The sequence below is a fragment of the Leguminivora glycinivorella genome, chromosome Z (assembly GCF_023078275.1).
Source record: "Leguminivora glycinivorella isolate SPB_JAAS2020 chromosome Z, LegGlyc_1.1, whole genome shotgun sequence".
Classification (NCBI taxonomy): Eukaryota; Metazoa; Arthropoda; class Insecta; order Lepidoptera; family Tortricidae; genus Leguminivora; species Leguminivora glycinivorella.
The window spans coordinates 2848373-2868801 of record NC_062998.1 but is presented as its reverse complement, the minus strand read 5'-3'; the positions used below and the strand labels follow the sequence as shown (position 1 = coordinate 2868801).

General features: G+C 36.2%; 1 protein-coding gene across 2 annotated transcripts in view; it reads left to right on the top strand.

Moving 5' to 3' along the window:
• The window catches only part of LOC125241157 (cell division cycle 7-related protein kinase-like), a 58323-nt gene extending 37894 nt beyond the window's left edge, over window positions 1-20429 (top strand). Inside the window, exons 7-11 of one of the 2 annotated variants that reach the window (XM_048149498.1) lie at window positions 578-781; window positions 16753-16933; window positions 17876-18024; window positions 19495-19645; window positions 20103-20429. In XM_048149498.1, the coding sequence (XP_048005455.1) occupies window positions 578-781; window positions 16753-16933; window positions 17876-18024; window positions 19495-19645; window positions 20103-20140 (723 nt within the window). In that variant the 3' untranslated portion in view covers window positions 20141-20429. The remainder of the gene's footprint in view (window positions 1-577; window positions 782-16752; window positions 16934-17875; window positions 18025-19494; window positions 19646-20102) is intronic. The other variant, XM_048149499.1, reaches the window with a different exon arrangement.

The following is a 20429-nucleotide window of genomic DNA, read 5'->3' as shown; positions in this document are numbered from 1 at the left end:
GCCATCTATCGATGGCCGTTTCGTGAAATTGATGAGCGCTCTAAGGAATAAGGGGTCTTAAATATAACAAGATCATACCATCCCATACATTAAATTAAAACGCGACCGCCTAAGACCGCGCTTACACTCCACTACACATAGATGGCGCCACAAAAAAATGTCTTGTAGCTTTCGATTATACTTGTAGATGGTTTTAAGTGTCACTTTTGACATAGATTTACGGCTCGGAATTGACACTTAATGCCAATCTACAAATAATCGGTGGCAACAAGGCATTTTTTGTGGCGCCATCTACCTATGTGTGGTGGAGTGTAAGCGCGTTCGTAGGCGGTCGCATTTTAATGTATGGGGTGGTATGATCTTGTTATATTTCATTTATGAAGGAATGGAGAAAGACATGGCGTTTTGTCTTTTTCTAACACCCCACTTCCCTAAAATTGGGGGTGGAAGTTTGTATGTAGCATTCCGAAATTTTCGAATTTAATGTCAGCGAAGCCGCGGGCAAAAGCTAGTATGTATATACTATATATATTTGTAGTGTTCGTGAACTAGGGTTAACTATTGACTTTTTCTGCAGGACTGTGTGCTCCCAAGCGCGAAGCGCATGGCACTAGACTTATCGCGCGGTGCGCGCTCGCCTCTCGAGACAACGCCAGTTGTGGTGCCCGCCCCGCCGCGCGGGTGCGCGTGCGCGGGCGCAGGCGGCGTGTGCGGCGAGTGCGCCGTGTGGGCGCCGCCGCGCGCTAACCGCGCGGGCACGCAGGGCTTCCGACCGCCAGAGGTAACGCCTAAATTTTCTCGGTACTAAAATACAAACGTTTACTCAGCAAGTTAGCCACAAGGCACTGGCTCCACCAAAAACGAGTAAGCGAAGAGCTACCGGTGATAAAAACGAACAAAAGATAGTCGCCCCCGTGTAAATACAGTAGAGAGGTACTATTTTTTCATGTTCTGCCGCACTATTTTTTTTATATAAGTGTATGTTTATACCCTCCTTTGTGTGTTTCATGTTTTTACCCTCCTGTACGTTTGACATGTTTAGCTAGACTGTTGATGTTAATTTAAGGAATAAATAAATAAAGAAGAAAATAAGCCCGACCGCCAGAGGTAAGCCTGTGAATACATTTACGTCACTAGAAAATAGTAACAAATTAAAAAAAAAAATAGGCGCGAATGTGTATAGTTCCACAGAAAATTTGTGACTAATTTGACTGAGTACACCTACACATACACATGCCGTCAAAAATATAACGTTCTACTCCTACCCCCGTGGCCCCCGGGGTGAATCCACGGAAAAGTAACATGAGTCACGACTTCATTGATTGTTTATTTGAACTACAGATGCAAATGAAAGCAGATGCATGTTGCATATAACGGGAAAGTGACACTTATTTAGATGTAGAATATAGATTATCACTTGAACTTGCATCGTGAATAAATGGAACATGCCATAAAATCGTAACTCATGTTAGTCTTGCCGCGGATTGACCCCCCGTGGCTTTGATGCAAATAAATGAAATTGACTGAGTACGTAATATATTAATGAATTATTCCATATCCAAAATTACGCGCGCCCCGCAGTTTAAAAAAATGCTGCCTGGTTATTGGCTTCGTGCGAAGTGCATGGAGGGGGTAAGCAAAGCGATCGCAGTGCTTGCGGTGGTCAAAATCGACACTGATTGTGGTTGTCATCTATCAAAACTCATAAAACATAATTACCCCAAGAGCTATCCGGTCTTGCTACTACTGGGAAAATAACTTAATTCTATAACAGTACTTTTTATCTCACCAAAAATTAAGTTTGGTAATTTGGTACAGTTTTTTTAGTTAAGCCACCAAAATTTGTGACAAGAAACGTATAATATAATAAAAAAAAGATTATTTTAGTTCACTAAAAATCAGGCGAAAATGGTATCAGGACTTTTGTTTTAAATTCGACTACTTTAATTTATGATCTTTATAACACATTAAGAAACCACCTATTTTTGTGAATGATACTTCGTAGTAGCAAAAAGCGGAGTAATTAAATTAGTTATGACGCAAGCAATAATAGGACAAGTGAAGTTATGGTTGTTTTGTATCTACATTATGTGTTGAAACACTATTTCTACTGAAACCACCCTAAAAACAAAACGGAAGTTCAGTATTTTACTAGCTCAGAATAACATTCGGGGCAAAAATTATATCAGCAAAAAAATTGGAACAGACTTTTCGTTAAGATCAAACTAAAGAAGTATAAAAAATAATCCACCTTTAAATGCACGCCAAGAAGCGCTAAAATCTGTACTGAAAGAAGTATTTTCATATTTTTCATTTACCTACAAACTCTTATTGACGATGTCATTTTCTGCATTATTTCAAAAGTTAGTTATTCATTCGTATTTTCATTACATCGCGGTATAATAATATATTTCGCCACCTTCACTATCGCTTAAATAGCTCAGTTATAGTAGCGTAAGACGATGGGCGCGCTCCTGACCTGACGTCGTGGGTTCGATCCTCGGCAGTGGAAATCTTTTTTTCTTGTTATTTTTTTATCTTTTACACCCTTTTAAACCCTCTCTTTTTAAATATTTATTTTTTAGTATTAGATTTACAACCCATTTCATTGAAATTTTGTTAGACACATGTAATGCAATAAGTTTAAAAATTGTCTTTCAGTATTAGTATTGATTGAAGGTAACCTAAGGTTCAACATCGTGCGTCGTTCCTACTAACCGCAATACTCTGTCTTAGCTAACCATCGCTAGACGTTATGCCCTTGTAATAAGGATTACAACTGTACAGTGACAGTTGTCCGGTATGACTAATAGATTTATATATCATTAAGCTAGATTGAGTTGTTAGGCCAAAAAGTGTGTCCACATGAGAGGGTAAAGTTGGGGCTGGTGATCTCGCACTTATTGCCACTGTCAAAATTATTTGAATGACGTCATCACTGTCATTATTTGGGGATACCAGTCAATATTCAAAGTTACTACCAAATCTACTAATACCGAATTAAAGGTTTTTTTTAATTGCGCAAATCTTTGGTTTTATGGCTTCATAATAATGACTTACCAATTCATTACAAGGTATTAATATCCTTGCCTCGATATAATACAAAAATAATTTAAGAAGTTTATAAACTTAGTTATCATACAGGTAAAAATACTACTACTGTAGTAATCTCTTTAACACTGGTCACAAGTGCGAGAGGGACACCAGCCCCAACTTTGACCCTCTCATGTGGACACACTTTTACTAGTCTGATAAGAACGCCTTTCTGCACCGGTGATAAAGTTCAATTTAGTATGGCAAAAAAAGTGTGAGCTCAGTCCCTAATATTGAAAGTCCATGGTATGAGTCAATGAAAAATTGGCTAAATAGTAATCAGAAAACAAGCAAAAAGGGTAGAATATATTTCTTATAAGTTATTTCTTTGGATTACATTACAAAATGAATGTATTATACATTATAATACTCGTTGTAATTGTATAGATTTCAATGAATAATTTTATTTGTTCAAATTAATGACTTTCAAGGAACAAAAACTATTGAGTCGCTATTAGACCGTTTTCACATTATCCGATCCGATAACGGATGTCGGAAGGATATCAATAGAAGAATCCAAGATTCCGCCTGTAATGTATGGAATATCGGTCCGACATCCGATATCGGATCGGATAATGGAAAAACGTACTACATTTTACTCTTTTTAATACCAAGATTAATTAGAGTCAGTTGTATGGTCGGTACGTAGTGTAAATAAAAAGTCGAAAAGTAGGTCCTTTCTATACTTTTTGCTATGTATTTTATATTTCAATAGGCAGGCTTTTGTACCCATATTACAGTACTTTCAATATGTGCTATCCTATAATTAAATTCGAACACTCGCGTATTAGACACTTCTAATATTATTTGAATGGCATTACCAACATTAAATCTCCTTTTGAAAATAAATTTTAAAGAATATCCTACACTATCAGATCAGAACCACTGGTATTTAATTTAAAACAAATGCCTATAATAAATAAATCCGATAAACCTTTGGGTTGTCTGCTGTCGAATTTAATTGTTTTCATAGAAAATATTTTAATTTGTATCCTTCCAGCTCGAGATTCTTGGAAGCCTTGTAAATTTTTCTTTGTGACAACAAGATATGACATTTATTTCAGGAAATTTACACATACATACATTACATACATTTATTGTAATAAACGGAGTACAAGTGACCAAGATAAAGATGATACAGTAGGGTATTTTTAAAGTTTATGTAATGAAGAAGTAAAATTGCGGCCTTTTTTAGGTATTTATATTTATGGAATAAATTGGAAATATCTAATACCTACATACCTACTTATTATATATTGGTAGCGGCTCCATTCGTTCAATATTCGTTCGCAATTCATTTTGACATATAAGTCATTTGAGCATATTATGACAAAAGGTATTTTGATAAAGAGTTTTTAGTGTGTGGCAGTTCCATTTGCAATTTTGATACTTAGGTCTTTATACACTATGTTGGTTATGACATGAACGATTTTTTTCCTAAGCAGATAAGAAGTTAACGTTATTAGCATCAACAAGAATGTTATAAATGCAATTTAGACCCAGATTTTTAAAACATTTTTGTTATGAATTGTGCGTCCTTGTATTTAATGTCATTGCAGTAGCTTGTACTCATCAACTTATAATATAAATAAAACCTTAAAAAAATAATTAAAAAAGCTGTAAAAACGTATGCGACGACTGAGATTTGAACTTGTGACCTGTGGCTTGTAAGTCTAACGATAATCGCCGGGGCTATACCTAGGGTTGCCAACTTTTTTTTAGGGAAATATAGTATTTTAGAAAATTCCGTGTAAAAAATATAGTACACCGAAATAAAATATAGTACCGTACAGATAATCGATAACCAAGTCGTAGAGATCGTTCTTTCTGTCCACTTTAAGGGGCTCCACTTAGTTTTCATCGATTTTTGACAAGTTTTGTGTTGTATGATGGTTCTTTTATTTATCGTCGAAAGCTGTATGGCCGAATATCACTTCCCAACTCACGTTTCGCGGAATTTTATTCCGCCGAATGTTCATTATCATTTCCCAACTTATCATATTATTATTGTTTTATTTGCCAAGCTCACATTGACCAACCTAACAATTGGCCTTTTTTAGGGTTCCGTAGTCAACTAGGAACCCTTTAGTGATGGGTAGGACATCAATTTCAAATGAGTTTGTATGAGTACCTCATTTCCAAAAATGAGGTGTTACAATGTCTTACTTCAAATGAGGTGAGGTACTGATCTGTATATATATATAATTTCTAGCATCGGCTGTTTGACAAAATCCATCGGCAACAAAAACTAGTATGTGTAGTTGTGTACTAGGTAAATATCCTTTATACATACTAAATTTCATTAGTCATAATGAGTACTTGAACATTTAACAAGAGAAAATAGATAAAATTAAAAAATATTTCAAGGACTGTCATAGAGGCCTGCATAACAACTTAATTTGATGTTTTTATGGAACTGGGTCTAATTTTGCCATTGAATAATATTATTTACAGTTTGTTCCATTTAAATTACTGCTACAAATTACAGTGGTTTCATATTATTAACAGCTTAATAATAACATACTTTGATTAGCATAGTTACCATAAAACTGCATGTTTTAAAACAAACTAAAGTTCGTATTGTTTTATAATTAGTACCACTTTTACATAAAAATAACAAACCTACCACTCCATGTGTTTTAAAAGCAATATGATAGTAATTAAAAACACCATCAACATTCGCGACGCCGGTAAGTCTTTTCAGTTCAGTTTCACTATTTTTTTGCACACAAATGACACTAAGGCAGAATCACAGGTATATTTGATTGTGTAAAAGTTGTCACCATTATTACATTTTGGCTCATTTATTAGTATTATCACTGTAGGACAAAACTAAACTTTATGCAAATATTGCTAATGCAACTAAGTACGTACAAACTAACTTTTCTTCTGTAAACTGTCATTACTGTCAACGTCAACCGCCTGTGAATTACGTTTCGTGTCGGATTTATTTATCATTCTATTGAATTAAGAAATGAATTATTCTTTCTATTACTGATTAAATACTTAATTAAACTACCATGCTTCACATAATTTATATTATATTTCGGTCAGTAATCTTGTAATTGTTTTTAAGCAAGCTTCGTAAACGCATCTTCTCAGTGGTTGGTCCTCTGTGTTGGTATGCTTGGTATTCCGAATATTCAAAACACTTGAGTTACCATTTCAACGTCCAGTCTAAGAGAGCTCCCTGATTACACATAACAATAGCCATACAAACTCTATTGCTGCGGTAGATCACGTTATACTGGTCAATGTGTTAGCACAATAATAGCTATCAAAAAATTCAAAAATGAAGACCTGCCGCGAAAAACAACATTTTGCATCTCAGCTGCATTTATTCATGACTTCACAAATGCGACAGAGACAAAAGATGTGGTTCACGCGAAATCGTCTGATTTTTCGCGCGATTTTTGCGAGCAAGTTAACTATCCTGGGATCAAAAAGGCGTAAAATGTATGAAAACTTGCGGCGCATAAGATTGTTTTCTTTCGAGTCATGTGTAACGTATTTTTGGTGAGGCAAATTTGAAGCCCGCGTGTGTCTGTCTCACTCCCTCTTATGGTAAACGTAACTATCTGTTTCACTTTGAAAGGATTTTTGAAGTGTTGTTGTCACAGTGCCTCTTCTACTGGGGACGCTATTGCTATGTCTTGTATGGGAACCCTGCATTTTATGATTAAGCACTGAGACTTGGCACAGTTGTTCATTTGGTGGTCCTGAGTAGATAAAGATCGGGAGGCATCGAGAGCCCCCCTTAATTTAGGAAGGAGGAGGGGGGGAAGGCTGGCGCCTCCGCGCTTCCTTTGAAACCATATTTCTCTAAAACTATACAAAATAGGGCATGCGATATATCATTTTCGGATAAATGGAGGACGAGGAATTCATTTTTGGAACAAAAAAAATGTATTTTAGAACAAAAATACAAAATAAAATGGGAAAATCTGAAAACGAGATTTTTTTTTATACATATTATTACACATTTTATGAAAACTGTAATGGTTTTTCTAAATAAAAAATATTATTTAATAGGTACATTTATCTAGTTTTAGAAAATGTATAATTTGTTATAGAAATATATTATACGACGAGTGATAAAAAATAATTTACATCGCCCGATAGGGTGATTTGAATGCTCATTTCAATAAGTTTTGTCAATGATTTCAGGTATAATCACTATTTTTAACACACGAAAGCCGTAGTCATTGTATTTTATGGCTATTTTAGTGATTAATGTACTTAAAATAAAAAAAATACAAAAATTAAAAAAAAATTAAATGTGATAACTATTTTATAACATTATCCTATTTTGTTCTTTCTATACAATATATATCTAAAATCAATAAATATGAATGAAAAACCACATTTATGTAGTTTATGAAAATATATAGTTTGTTATATAAATATATTACGAAACGCGAGATAAAAAATAACGAAAGTGACGTGGCAGGGCGATCTTGATGTACGGTACGGGTCAGCTTGTATGATTCGATGAGGTGAGGTAAAGGTACTCAAAGCTCTCAAAAAGTGTAGTTATTTAGAGTACTTCAAATTAAACAACACACTCCTATATAGTCTGAATTTAACTATTTATATTACATGAAATGATCGATTGATATGATAGGTCAGATATTACATCTGATCCTAATACATCTTGTGAAATAGTTAGTTATCTATATGATTTGCATAATTTATGGATAATTCTTACTTGACATATTTATTATTCCAGATCTGCGTCCTGTACTTTGGTTAACGAGTGCCGAAAATAGTTATTAACCAAAAAAGACCGCCAAATTAACAGCATTTCACCGACAAAAGCTGCCTTGCACCATTTTTGTAAGGGTTCCCAATTCAAAATTTGCCATTATTTGCTACTTGTGGCTGGACGAAAGTCTGTAACAATTGGGATTTGGGAGCCTACTTGCCCGCAACGTTGCCTGTTGCTGCAGAAACATGCCTCGAAATTGTCGGATGCAGGTGTAAAAAACAGTGCCCCGTAAGGTGCAATCGTAAAAAAAGACTTTTTAAATTAAATGTTCGGAGCTGATGTGCTTATGCAGTGGATGTTGTGATATATACATAATTAAATTCAGACTATTCATGTTGTTTTATTTGAATAACTCAAAATAGCTACACTTTTTGAGAGCCTTGAGTACTAGCCCCGATACACGTGTTTTCGTCTAGTCAGACCATTTTTTGAGGTTCTCCTTTGTACAAAAGCAATGTCTTAGTTCAAAAATCATTAATGTTTAATGCTAATACGAATCTAGTTTATTTTTTATGGCACTATTGCGCAATAACTAACTATCATTGATACTGAAAGGAAGAATATGACGATAAAACCGGTAAAACCGATTTAAGGGGGCCCAAAGAAAGTAACTAAATTCTGCTAGTAAACTAAAAAATCATCAAGCCTATGCATGCAGAACTGCTTTAGGAGAGGAGAACGTGATTAAGACTTTTTTTTTGCAATATAAGTCACATGCAATTTTATTTTACAATCAAAATAAACTATATTATAGGACTTTTACAATTTTCTGTACTGGGTCGTGATATACCTACATGTGTAAACGTTATTAGAATAAGTATATTTCTGTATTACTAGACGAACTCCACTGCATAGCGGGTAGTACCTTTACCTCACTTCATCGAATAATGCAAGCTGACCCGTACATTAAACATTTCATTTTCATTATTTTTTATCTCGCGTTTCGTAATATATTTATATAACAAACTATATATTTTTATAAACTGCATAAATGTGGCTTTTTATTGATATTTATTGCTTTTAGATATATATTGTGTAGAAAGAACAAAATAGGATAATGTTAAAAAAAAATATTACATTTTTAATATTTTTTAAAATTTTTGTATTTTTTTTTATTTTAAGTAAATTAATCACTAAAATAGGCATAAACTACAATGATTAGGGCTTTCGTGTGTTAAAAATAGTGATTATACCTGAAATCATTGACAAAACTTATTGAAATGAGCATTCAAATAACCCTATCGGGCGATGTAAATTATTTTTTATCACTCGTCCTATAATATATTTCTATAACAAATTATACATTTTCTAAAACTAGATAAATGTAGCCATTAAATAATATTTTTTATTTAGAAAAAACCATTACAGTTTTCATACAATGTGCAATAATATGTATAAAAAAAAATCTCGTTTTCAGATTTTCCCATTTTATTTTGTATTTTTGTTCTAAAATACATTTTTTTTGTTCCAAAAATGAATTCCTCGTCCTTCATTTATCCGAAAATGATATATCGCATGCCCTATTTTGTATAGTTTTAGAGAAATATGGTTTCAAAGGAAGCGCGGCGGCGCCAGCCTTCCCCCCTCTTCCCTCCTAAATTAAGGGGGGCTCTCAATGCCTCCCGATCTTTATCTACTCAGGGCCACCCAAGAAACAACCTGTGCCAAGTCTCAGTGCTTAATCATAAAATGCAGGGTGTTGTGCAATAGCGTCCCCAGTATTCTGTCTTTCCGGTACAAAGCGATTTCCGGTACAAACGAGTCAAACGATACATTTTATTTTATCGGTGGACCTTTTGTCCCGGCCATAAGGTCTGTAGTTCGATAACTGAACGTGTGGTTGATCACTTCATTTGAGGTGTCGACTCTCGCGACGGAGTTTGAGGGCCGCGTCTGCCGCGAGGCGCGCGAGTGGATGATGAGTTTTTGACGTTTTGTGACATTTGAAGTATGTGCATGATCTGTGAGGAATGAGGTGTTTGTGTTGCGAGCGAGTATTTGAGGGCCGCGAGGCGCGCGTGTGGATGATGAGTTTTGACGTTTTTGTGACATTTGAAGTACGTGAATGCTTTGTGAGGCGTGAGGTGTTTGTGTTGCGACTGTCACAAGCGAGTAAAATGAGGTGCGGTGAGTTGAAGTGTGATGCAATACATTTTTGCCGTGTGAAGTACTGCGACAAATTAACAATATGAGTGGTACAAATGAGGTGCCTCACGAGTGAGGAACTCAACACTAGAACCCTTATAGTTTCGCCATGTCTGTCTGTCCGTCCGTCCGTCCGTCCGTCCGTCCGCGGATAATCTCAGTAACCGTTAGCACTAGAAAGCTGAAATTCGGTACCAATATGTATATCAATCACGCTAACAAAGTGCAAAAATAAAAAATGGGAAAAAATGTTTTATTAGGGTACCCCCCCTACATGTAAAGTGGGGGCTGATATTTTTTTTCATTCCAACCCCAACGTGTGATATATTGTTGGATAGGTATTAAAAAATGAATAAGGGTTTACTACAATCGTTTTTTGATAATATTAATATTTTCGGAAATAATCGCTCCTAAAGGAAAAAAAAGTGCGTCCCCCCCCCTCTAACTTTTGAACCATGAAAAAAATCACAAAAGTAGAACTTTATAAATACTTTCTAGGAAAATTGTTTTTAACTTGATCGGTTCAGTAGTTTTTGAGAAAAATACGGAAAACTACGGAACCCTACACTGAGCGTGGCCCGACACGCTCTTGGCCGGTTTTTTAAAAGGCCCTTTTTAAAAAAAAGCAAACTTTCATGTTTTTGAATGTTTTACTTAGCATAATATATAACTAGTTGTTTATTGTATGTACCAAATATTTTATTGAACACCAACAATATATGTGGCGTTTTCGAAAAAAATGCAATACTTACTGAGTCTTCTATTCTATCACTTTCTAAATTTATTGACAGGGATACAATTTTTACTTACGTACCTATAAATATTCTTTTAATTTAAATAGTTACCTAATAGTTACTTACTTTTTTTACAAGAATATTGAATATTGTTTATTTTTTTATTACATTAAACAGTTTTTTTCCGGTTTGCTCACGGTTAATCTAACACGCTCCCACTATTATATGGCAACATAGTCCTTGAACAGAAAAGAGCTACTTTGCTTCCTTCTAACAGGGAAGAAAAGTACCTACCCTATCCGAATGGATGATGTTAGAAATTATTTGTAACTTGCCTAATGTTTCGTTGCGAAACGTTATTCGTCCAAGAGTTGTTTGAGCAAGTGAAACATTTGACAAATGACAAGTCTGCCAAAAGTTTAGATGGATTTTAATAATTTACTTTGCAATAATTCTACCAATTGAAAAGCTGCCATACAATAAGTTGCTAAACTTTAGTTGTCAAAATTAAACTTGTTGGTTGGCAAATGAAATTTGGCCAAAATAGTTCTGCGAAAAGGCAGAACACCCTATTTGTAAGACCCATATATTGAAAAAAAAAAATACCCTTTTATTTATATTTTTTATGAACATTGACATTGTTTTAAAAACGTTTTTACTTAAATGAGATCTAGAATTTTATAAAAATGCAAAAGCCATTTTAATTTTAAACTAATTAAGGCAAAAGTTTTGACCAAAAAACCAGTTTTGTTTTGGTTCTAAAATAATTCAACTTTGATCCTAAATATCACAGTATCAATGAGCTGTGAGGTAGTTAATTATGGGATACTAGTTTGCTTAAAGGCGATGCTGTTAATATGATAGGCTTTAGAAACTATCATAATATTCATAATACTATTAGATTCAAATTCAAATCGAAGCTCATCGGAGTAGAGAATCCCCTTAAGAAATGTCGTTATTTAATATATCATGGAAAAAATGGCTACCTAATGATTCTCCGACAATTTTTTAGCCGATTATTGATTCGCCGACAACGATTCGCCGAATGCCATTTAGCCGAATAATCAAACTATCGCTGTCACATTTGGTCGAATAACGTTACGTAGAATCTTGGTTCGCATAAAGTTCAGTTCGCTTCTGTGCAAATTATCCGAACTATTATTGGACATTTTTCATTTAGCAAAGTAATATTTTCGTTTAGGCCATGTTTAGTCGAATAACGTTTCACATTTTATACATTGTTAAAATATTTACGAATGAATGAATTATCGCTGTTGTAAAAAAATTACGCACTTAATAGACACGTTTTTTTATTAATCAAGTACTTCTTCTTTTAGTTGCGGTAATAATTTACATATACTGGCTACATTATATTCTTGAACAGAAAAGTGCTAATTTCCGAATGGGAGAACTATAGTTATTTGTTTTACAAGGGTGCAAAGTTGTTGTTTAACCGCAGATGCCAAAATTGATACCCGAACAAGCGAAAGATTCCAATATTGAACCGCGAGCGTAGCAAGTGGTTCAAGAAGTTGAATCTTGAGCGTTGCGAGGGTTTCAAGGCACGAAGGTTAAAGAAACTTTGCCACCGAGTGAAACACAAAATTTTTCACACACACACATCAAACTAAATCAAATCCATCAATTTATTCAATATTTATTATTCAAAATCATCATTTCTAGGTAAAATCTACCAGCCAGCTTAAGACATCAAGTTAAAATTTGTATGAAATTACTTTGCTCTCTTGTGGCTACAATACAATTTTGCTATCTGTTTTCAAATAGCAAAGAGAGCCTTTACCAGTTGGTGTGGTGAAAAAAAAATTAAAGTAAAAATTTGGTGAGCTGTAAACAATAATACGTAATTTACTCAAATTAATCCTTAGAAATGAACATGAGGATTAATATAAATAAGTAGTTGAATTAAATTTGACTTCCTCTTATAAATGATCTAACAATTAGATTTTTGAATCCGCAGAATAGTTTGTACGCAAGTTCCAGCCAACTCACAAAAAAAAATACCAAATGATCACTCGACCTATTGTGTTTCGACCAATTTTTTGTCGGCCAATTTTTACAACTACTAAATGAGTAATCGACGAAAAGTAAATCGGCGTATCAAATTTCTGCTTACCGACTCCGTTTACGAACGAATATTATGCGAAATGAGAATCTTCCAACCGTTATTCGGCCAAAACAGACGTCGGCGAATCGTTGTCGGCGTAACGAAAATCGGCGTATTTTATTTCGGAATATCAATCGGGCACCGGAAAAAATACAAATATTAACAAACAACGGTGGCTTTATATATTTGAACTGCAATATTTTCACATCAGAACGAAGTAATGAAATGTACAATGGCGGTTAAATAGAAATAAAAGCGTGAGCGTACCGAGCGCGAATTTTTTTTTTTTTCATTATAAAAACGCCGCATTGGCGGCTTGACCCTAGTGTAAATTCGCCACTGGCATGGACCCCAAAAATATAGTATTTTTGCGTACTATATATGTTTCATATAGAATATAGTACGCTGGGCCAAAATATAGTACAGTACTATATTATATAGTACGGTTGGCAACCCTAGCTATACCTGGCCGTGACATATGGGTCGAAATTAGACTTTGCATAGCTTTCGCGTGTTTGTAACAAGCGTTGCTTCAACGATTCTGAAGAATGGAAGAATACATTTCACAAGATGACGGAGATCTGTCAAATGGTAGAAGAGAAAAACGTGAGATAGATGTATGTACTGACAAGTATATACTCTTTTCGACGACTGTCAAATCGCATGCCTAAAATAAATGTGTAATTTTTTTAATTACTTTGGACTTTATTATCGGTGGGAAACGTCTGTTTTTAATCTACTTAAAATATTACTTATGTAGAAACAGGCATGTAATGAGGAGGAACACTCAAAGGATATGACAGATGGCGCCACCCTATTAGTCCGTGAGACGTGAGAGCGAGAAGCTGATAATTATGTTTTTTCTCTCTCTCACATATGAATGACAGTGACATGCATAGGCGCCGCCTGGCGGGGTAAAATGTCAGTGTGCCTCCTCATTTACGTTAATGTGTAATAGAAGAACAGAATAAAAAGCATGCGACACGGCTCATCACCTACCCTCGGCTCAGCTCCACCGGCGTGGTGGTTTGCCATATGGATTCCTAAATGTAAGACACTAAGGTCCAAACCAAACCACGCAAAAAATGTAAATACATATATTAAATAAATTAAAGTATTAAATAAAGGTCAAACTTATTGGGTGGATTATCATGCTGTTAATATTGTTAAATAGGGACAATAAAAGTCAACCTCGTACTATAATCTGTTTCGAATTTGCCCGGTCAAATATTTAGATTTTTTTATTTCCATATAAATATATTGGTGGTTTTTATATGTTAAATATCTGAAAAATTATGTGCTATTGATTTCTGGTTAAAAATATCTGTTATTATATCAGCTCTAGAGCACGTTAGACAAAATTCAAAAATTCTATATCAATAAAAATAGTCTTATTTCCCGTCATATATTTAGGTGGCTTCGGGTTGTAAACCTTAAAACTGATTTTTTTCTACATGTTTCCACCATTAAATTACTGTGAGGTATTTTGCTGAAAGAAAACGCTTATTTTCTAGGCGTAGTTTTTTTAATATCTTCCATTCCAAACTATTGGTGGATTCGAAAATATAGGTTTTTTAAATTGCGATTAAGCGCTGTATATGAAATAAAACTACTGTTATACAATTATTTTCAAAAATATCGTACCGGTCTTAGGCTAAATACAATGTGGTGTAATGTTTGATATGGGGTTTCAATGTTGTTTCGTTGTTAATTGTAAAAATAATGACATAAATAGTCGTTCCACGTTCTATGCGTTTCTTAGAGCACACTGGAAATTGGATCAAAGAACTAAATGGATAGCTACGGTGAAAAGAAAACGTAAGTGACATGTCAAAACAAAACATGATAATAAATTATATTTAAGCTTTCTTTACCTAATATTGTTCAATACGCTGTTAGTATTTTTCCTACCGTAAAAGATTATGCTTAAAGATTCAGGCCTAGCCTGGGAATAGGCCCGTGTCCTCAGAGGAAAAAATTCTATAGAGAGGACAAGCCGCGCGCGGCCTGGTCGCAGATGTAGGCCCATTGGGCCTACACCGCCGCCAGTTCGCCGTCCGCTGTCATCGCGTGTACACGCGAGCTGTTCACCGACGAAAAACGAGTTTTATCCAAAATGCCGAAGTGTGCAATAATAACTTGCAAACATCGCAGTGACCTGAATAATTTCCAAGCCGATAGGATAACATTTCATAGGTAAATACTATTTATTTCCTTTTATTTCACATAAAACACGAATTCAACGTAATACTCCGAGTTGTACCATGTAACCTTACGTTTGCTTGTGCTTTAAAACGTTAATTATACATTGCGGCTACACAAGGAACATATTGTAAACAGTGTAGTGTTTTGCGCCGCAATGAACGGTGTACAAAACGATTCACTCAGTAAGACATTTTTCTCGGAAACGAGGCGAGGCGTTCCCGCTATTTATCGTTGTGTGCGTGCGCGATCGCGCTCGCTTATCGTTCGCATGTACACAACCATTGAAATGATGCGCGTGTATTGTGCAATAGGAGCGTCCAGCTACAAGTGTGTGTGGATTAGGTGTGTGCGTGCATTATTTTTACAATTACTGGTGCTTTGTGTGGGTTGCGCAGACCTTGCGACAGGCGTATTCTATACAAATCGCCCGGCATGACCTATCTCCCGAAATCTGTGCCCGTGTCGGATATTTCTGCGGCCGCGGACATGACTACGTACTTACGTTTAGATTTGTTTTATATGGCATTAACGGGACGGAGGTTTAGCGAATACCATATCATTAGCTCGAAGAACTTGTACCATTACTCCTATGTTCTTCAAGATTCCTTATATGCCCTGCCAGCACCAATTTATTGACTCTTTCTGTAGTCTGGGGTTGGAAGTTTATACCGTGAGTAATGCTTTGGAAACTGATTTTTGGTATTATATCCTTGTCTTTATAATCTATCTACCTAAATTACACTTGAAATAGTAGCTCTTGTTATTCGATTTATTTAAAATTAACGAAAAATCGTTAAAATATAGTGTTTGTTTACATGTCATTTTTTGACATTTTCCACTTCAAATTCACATGGTAGTGGGCGTAATTGTCGTGCACGTAGCCAATATTCACTTATAAAGTTTGGATGCAGTAATTTTTCTTTCAAACATGACTTTTGCCATCTGCTTTTTTGTGGACCGTACATTGTGTTAGTTTATATATTTCGAAAGCGTTTTTAGGGTTCCGTAGTCAACTAGGAACCCTTATAGTTTCGCTATGTCTGTCTGTCCGTCCGTCCGTCCGCGGATAATCTCAGTAACCGTTAGCACTAGAAAGCTGAAATTTGGTACCAATATGTATATCAATCACGCCGACAAAGTGGTAAAATAAAAAGTGGAAAAAAATGTTTTGTTAGGGTACCCCCCCTACATGTAAAGTGGGGACTGATTTTTTTCCATTCCAACCCCAACGTGTGATATATTGTTGGATAGGTATTTAAAAATGAAGAAGGGTTTACTAAAATCGTTTTTCGATAATATTAATATTTTCGGAAATAATCGCTCCTAAAGGAAAAAAAAGTGTGTCCCTCCCCCCCCTCTAACTTTTGAACCATATGTTTAAAAAATATGGAGAAAATCACAAAAGTAGAACTTTATAAAGACTTTCTAGGAAAATTGTTTTGAACTTGATAGGTTCAGTAGTTTTTGAGAAAAATACGGAAAACTACGGAACCCTACACTGAGCGTGGCCCGACACGCTCTTGGCCGGTTTTCTATTAATGCTCTTAGTCAGAGTTTTTTCCGACGGAATTTCCGAAGGAATTCCTACAAAATTGTATGCCTAAACTGTTAAACCACATTAAAATCTGTTCTGTGTTGACTTTGAATTTACTTCGAACATACATATATTTTGATTATTTCAGGTGTTCTTCAAATACCCGCACCAAAGCACAGCGGTGGACATGTGGGCCTGTGGTGTGATGCTGGCCAGTGTTCTATCCGGCCGTTACCCGTTCTTCCGAGCCACAGACGACCTCACGGCTCTGGCAGAGATTACTGAGCTCCTGGGCACAGAGGCGTTACAGCGGACCGCGGGCGCACTAGGTAACACACACAGACACACACACACACACACACACAGCGTGCTGTCCGGGCGGTACCCGTTCGTCGCCACGGACGACCTCACTGCTGTCCTCCAGCATCATCATCCTCCTTGCGTTATTCCCGGCATTTGCCACGGCTCATGGGAGCCTGGGGTCCGCTTTGACAACTAATCCCAAGATTTGGCGTAGGCACTAGTTTTTACGAAAGCGGCTGCCATCCGGCCTTCCAACCCGAAGGGTAAACTAGACCTTATTGGAATTAGTCTGGTTTCCTCACGATGTTTTCCTTCACCGAAAAGCGATTGGCAAATCGTCACTACTTTTAAAAAAACTTGTATCTTCGTCTGTCAATGAAAAGAAAATTGTAGTAAGTATGTATGGGAGTATGATACATATAGACTTACTGCGTTTTAACTTTGAGGAGTGAGATACGAGATTTTTTCAAAGTAGTGACGAAATATCAAATGACATTTCGCACATAAATTCCGAAAAACTCATTGGTGCGAGCCGGGGTTCGAAGCCGCGACCTCCGGAACAAAAGTCGCACGTACTTACCGCTAGGCTACCAGCGCCTTAAAACTACTATCACAGTTTAAAAATTGCTTAGTTTCACCCAAAGACGTATGTAACTCCGTATAGACAGATAAAGTCTAAGAAAAAAACTTACCTCAGAACCATACAGAAAAAGGTACGATGGCGTTACACCTTTGGGGGACGCTCAGCTAGATGGCGCTAATATTAATATTTGACATTTTAACACATATCAAGCTAAGAATATGGGCCAAATTGTCAAAACTGAGGTTCAAAAGTTTCAAGTCTGTGTCAAGAGATGGCAGTCTATGCACTGTGATTACACATTTTACTTTGACAGTAACTCTCTATAATACTCGATCCTTTTTGGTTTCACCGTATGGGTTGGTTCAACCAATCTGTTTCTCTCCAGGTTGCCGCCTAGTGACGTCATCAGTCCGCCACGGGCTCTGTCTGCGCAAGCTGTCGGCGCACCTCCGCGGCGCCGCGCCGCCGCACGACGCGCACGACAAGTGCGTCAAGTGCACGCTACGACGCTGCGTCTGTCGTGAAGACACGCCGGTATGTAACTATACTCTGTCAAACAAGTCTGTCAGTAAATAAGAACAAAGAAAACTATATGCATTAGAGATGGGCCGAATATGGACGAATATTCGGCCGAACATTCGGTTCAGATCTTACCGAACCGAACATTCGGCCGAATATTCGGTGCTCTATATTTTTAAAGCTAATGTAGAATTTACAACAATGAATACATAATGTTACTAGTGATACTACGGCGCCTACTGTTCTTATCAATAAGACGGATATTTAAAATTTTGTTTTTTCTCGACCTATATTATAAATATAAATTTTGTATTATAAAATACAAAATTTTATTGATATTGTTAAGCATATATTTAACTCTATTTTTGTAGTTCCTTGGAATACTGAAATAGGATGGCATTATCCAATGAATTACGAAAAAACTTACGTTATAACACTTTGTTTATTCGGTAAATATTCGGCAATGTAACCGAACTATTCGGCCGAATACGAACATTGGCAAAGTTTGCCGAATACCGAATATTTACCGAATATTCGGCCCATCTCTAATATGCATCCTTTTCTTTAAGGTGCTAGAGAAAAGGATACCTATAGTTTTCTTTGTTCTTATTTACTAACAGACTTGTTTGACAGAGTTTATATAGTCAGCGTGCGTAGCCGAATGCACAAACGCTCGTAGATATCTATCTCTATCGCTCTTGCGTATTGGCGCGACAGAGCCAGACTACCTTTCGGCTACGAGGCCAGTTCAGTCAGTTCACAAGGATTGTGTGAAAAAAGAGGCAACGACGCTACTTTAGCCACCCTAGCTCCTCTTCACCCAGTGTGTTTTAGGCTGCTACGAGTAAATGGGTCATTTTTTTCAAAGTTGTCCACCTCACCTTTTTTTTGGATTTAAGAATTTTTATGTGGTTTCCACTCAGAATCGCGAGCTCTTTCAATTCTAATAGGAGAAAAAAAGTGTCCCAACGTTTTTTCCCCATTCCGTTACCATTTTTTCATACATTTTGTATTGCGGTAACGGAATGGAAGGTTCGAAAAAATTTATGGAAACCTTGGGACATTTTTTTTCTCATATCAGGATCTCTGTCCGTCTGTCGTGAAGACACGCATACGTACGTATCTAATCAATACTAATATTATAAATGAGAAAGTGTGTGTGTCTGTTTGTTTGTCCGTCTTTCACGGCAAACAGAGCGACGAATTGTGAAGTGATTTTTTAAGTTGAGATAGTTGAAAGGATGGAGAGTGACATAGGCTACTTTTTTTTTGCGAATTTAACTAAAAGGGTAAAATACAGGGTGGTTCCTGATAATGAACCTAGCTACGTGTCGAATTTAACGAAAAACGGAAAAAAAAAACACAACCCTTTACTGATAAAACCTAGCCTATACAACCCAGCCTACAACCTAGCCTGCCCAATACAACCCTTTATTGATAAAATAAAATTTTCACGTCACATCTAATCTTATATGAATCTTCCAGGCTCACATAGTGGACCCCAGTCGGTCCGTGTGCGGTTTCCCCGACTCTGCGTTCGCGCTCGCGGCTCGGCTACTGGAGCCCGACCCGCGCGCGCGCATCACCGCCGCAGACGCGCTGCGCCACCCCTTCCTGGATCCGCCCCCTGTAGTCGGTGAGTACAGTGGGCCAAGAAAGTGGTCTGCCAGTTTTGACAAAAGTTTTGTGAGCTCTAACGATCGAGGTTGACTTGACACATGGCATGACGTAAGTATCATATTATAGACAGAGCAATTGTCATTGACATAATATTATTGTAATGGGAAATCGACCTTGTTGTCTCATGACGTTCAAACGAACTTCAACCGTAGGACATTTTTGGTCGACTGTACACCAGATTAAGTTTTCGAGGAGGAAACAGTCGAGAGCGGCACCTCGATTTAAAAGGACAATTTTTTGTCTATAAAGACTATAAGTCTTGTTAATAACACGAGTATATTTATCTAAAATTTCCAAACTGAAAGGGATCCCCTTTCCATTTTAGCATTTTCGTTCCTGTTGCCTCTTAATCAGTGTAAGAATGTCCTATGATATTTATTTATTACAATAAGGCTTATTATTGCTTGTTACAGATACCTGTTCTCCAACAAACAGTATACGTCGTACGTAAATCTCAATATTGTCAATACATTAGTTAATATTTAGCGTTCGTTAAATATTTTGAATGGAAATTTCATAGACTCTTGTTGCGTGACGTTGATGTGATTGTTAACTGCGGTTGCTGCAACTGGCCCTTAGTCCGGCTAGTTACATTTAGTGGCAAATTATGGAAGAGTTACTATTTATTTTTATATATAAACTTGTTTATATAACTATAATAATTTATATATTCTGCTACAGATGTAGCTTGAAACATTTACGAAATTGTACGAACGTATTAGGTATGCTATTTCAGTGAG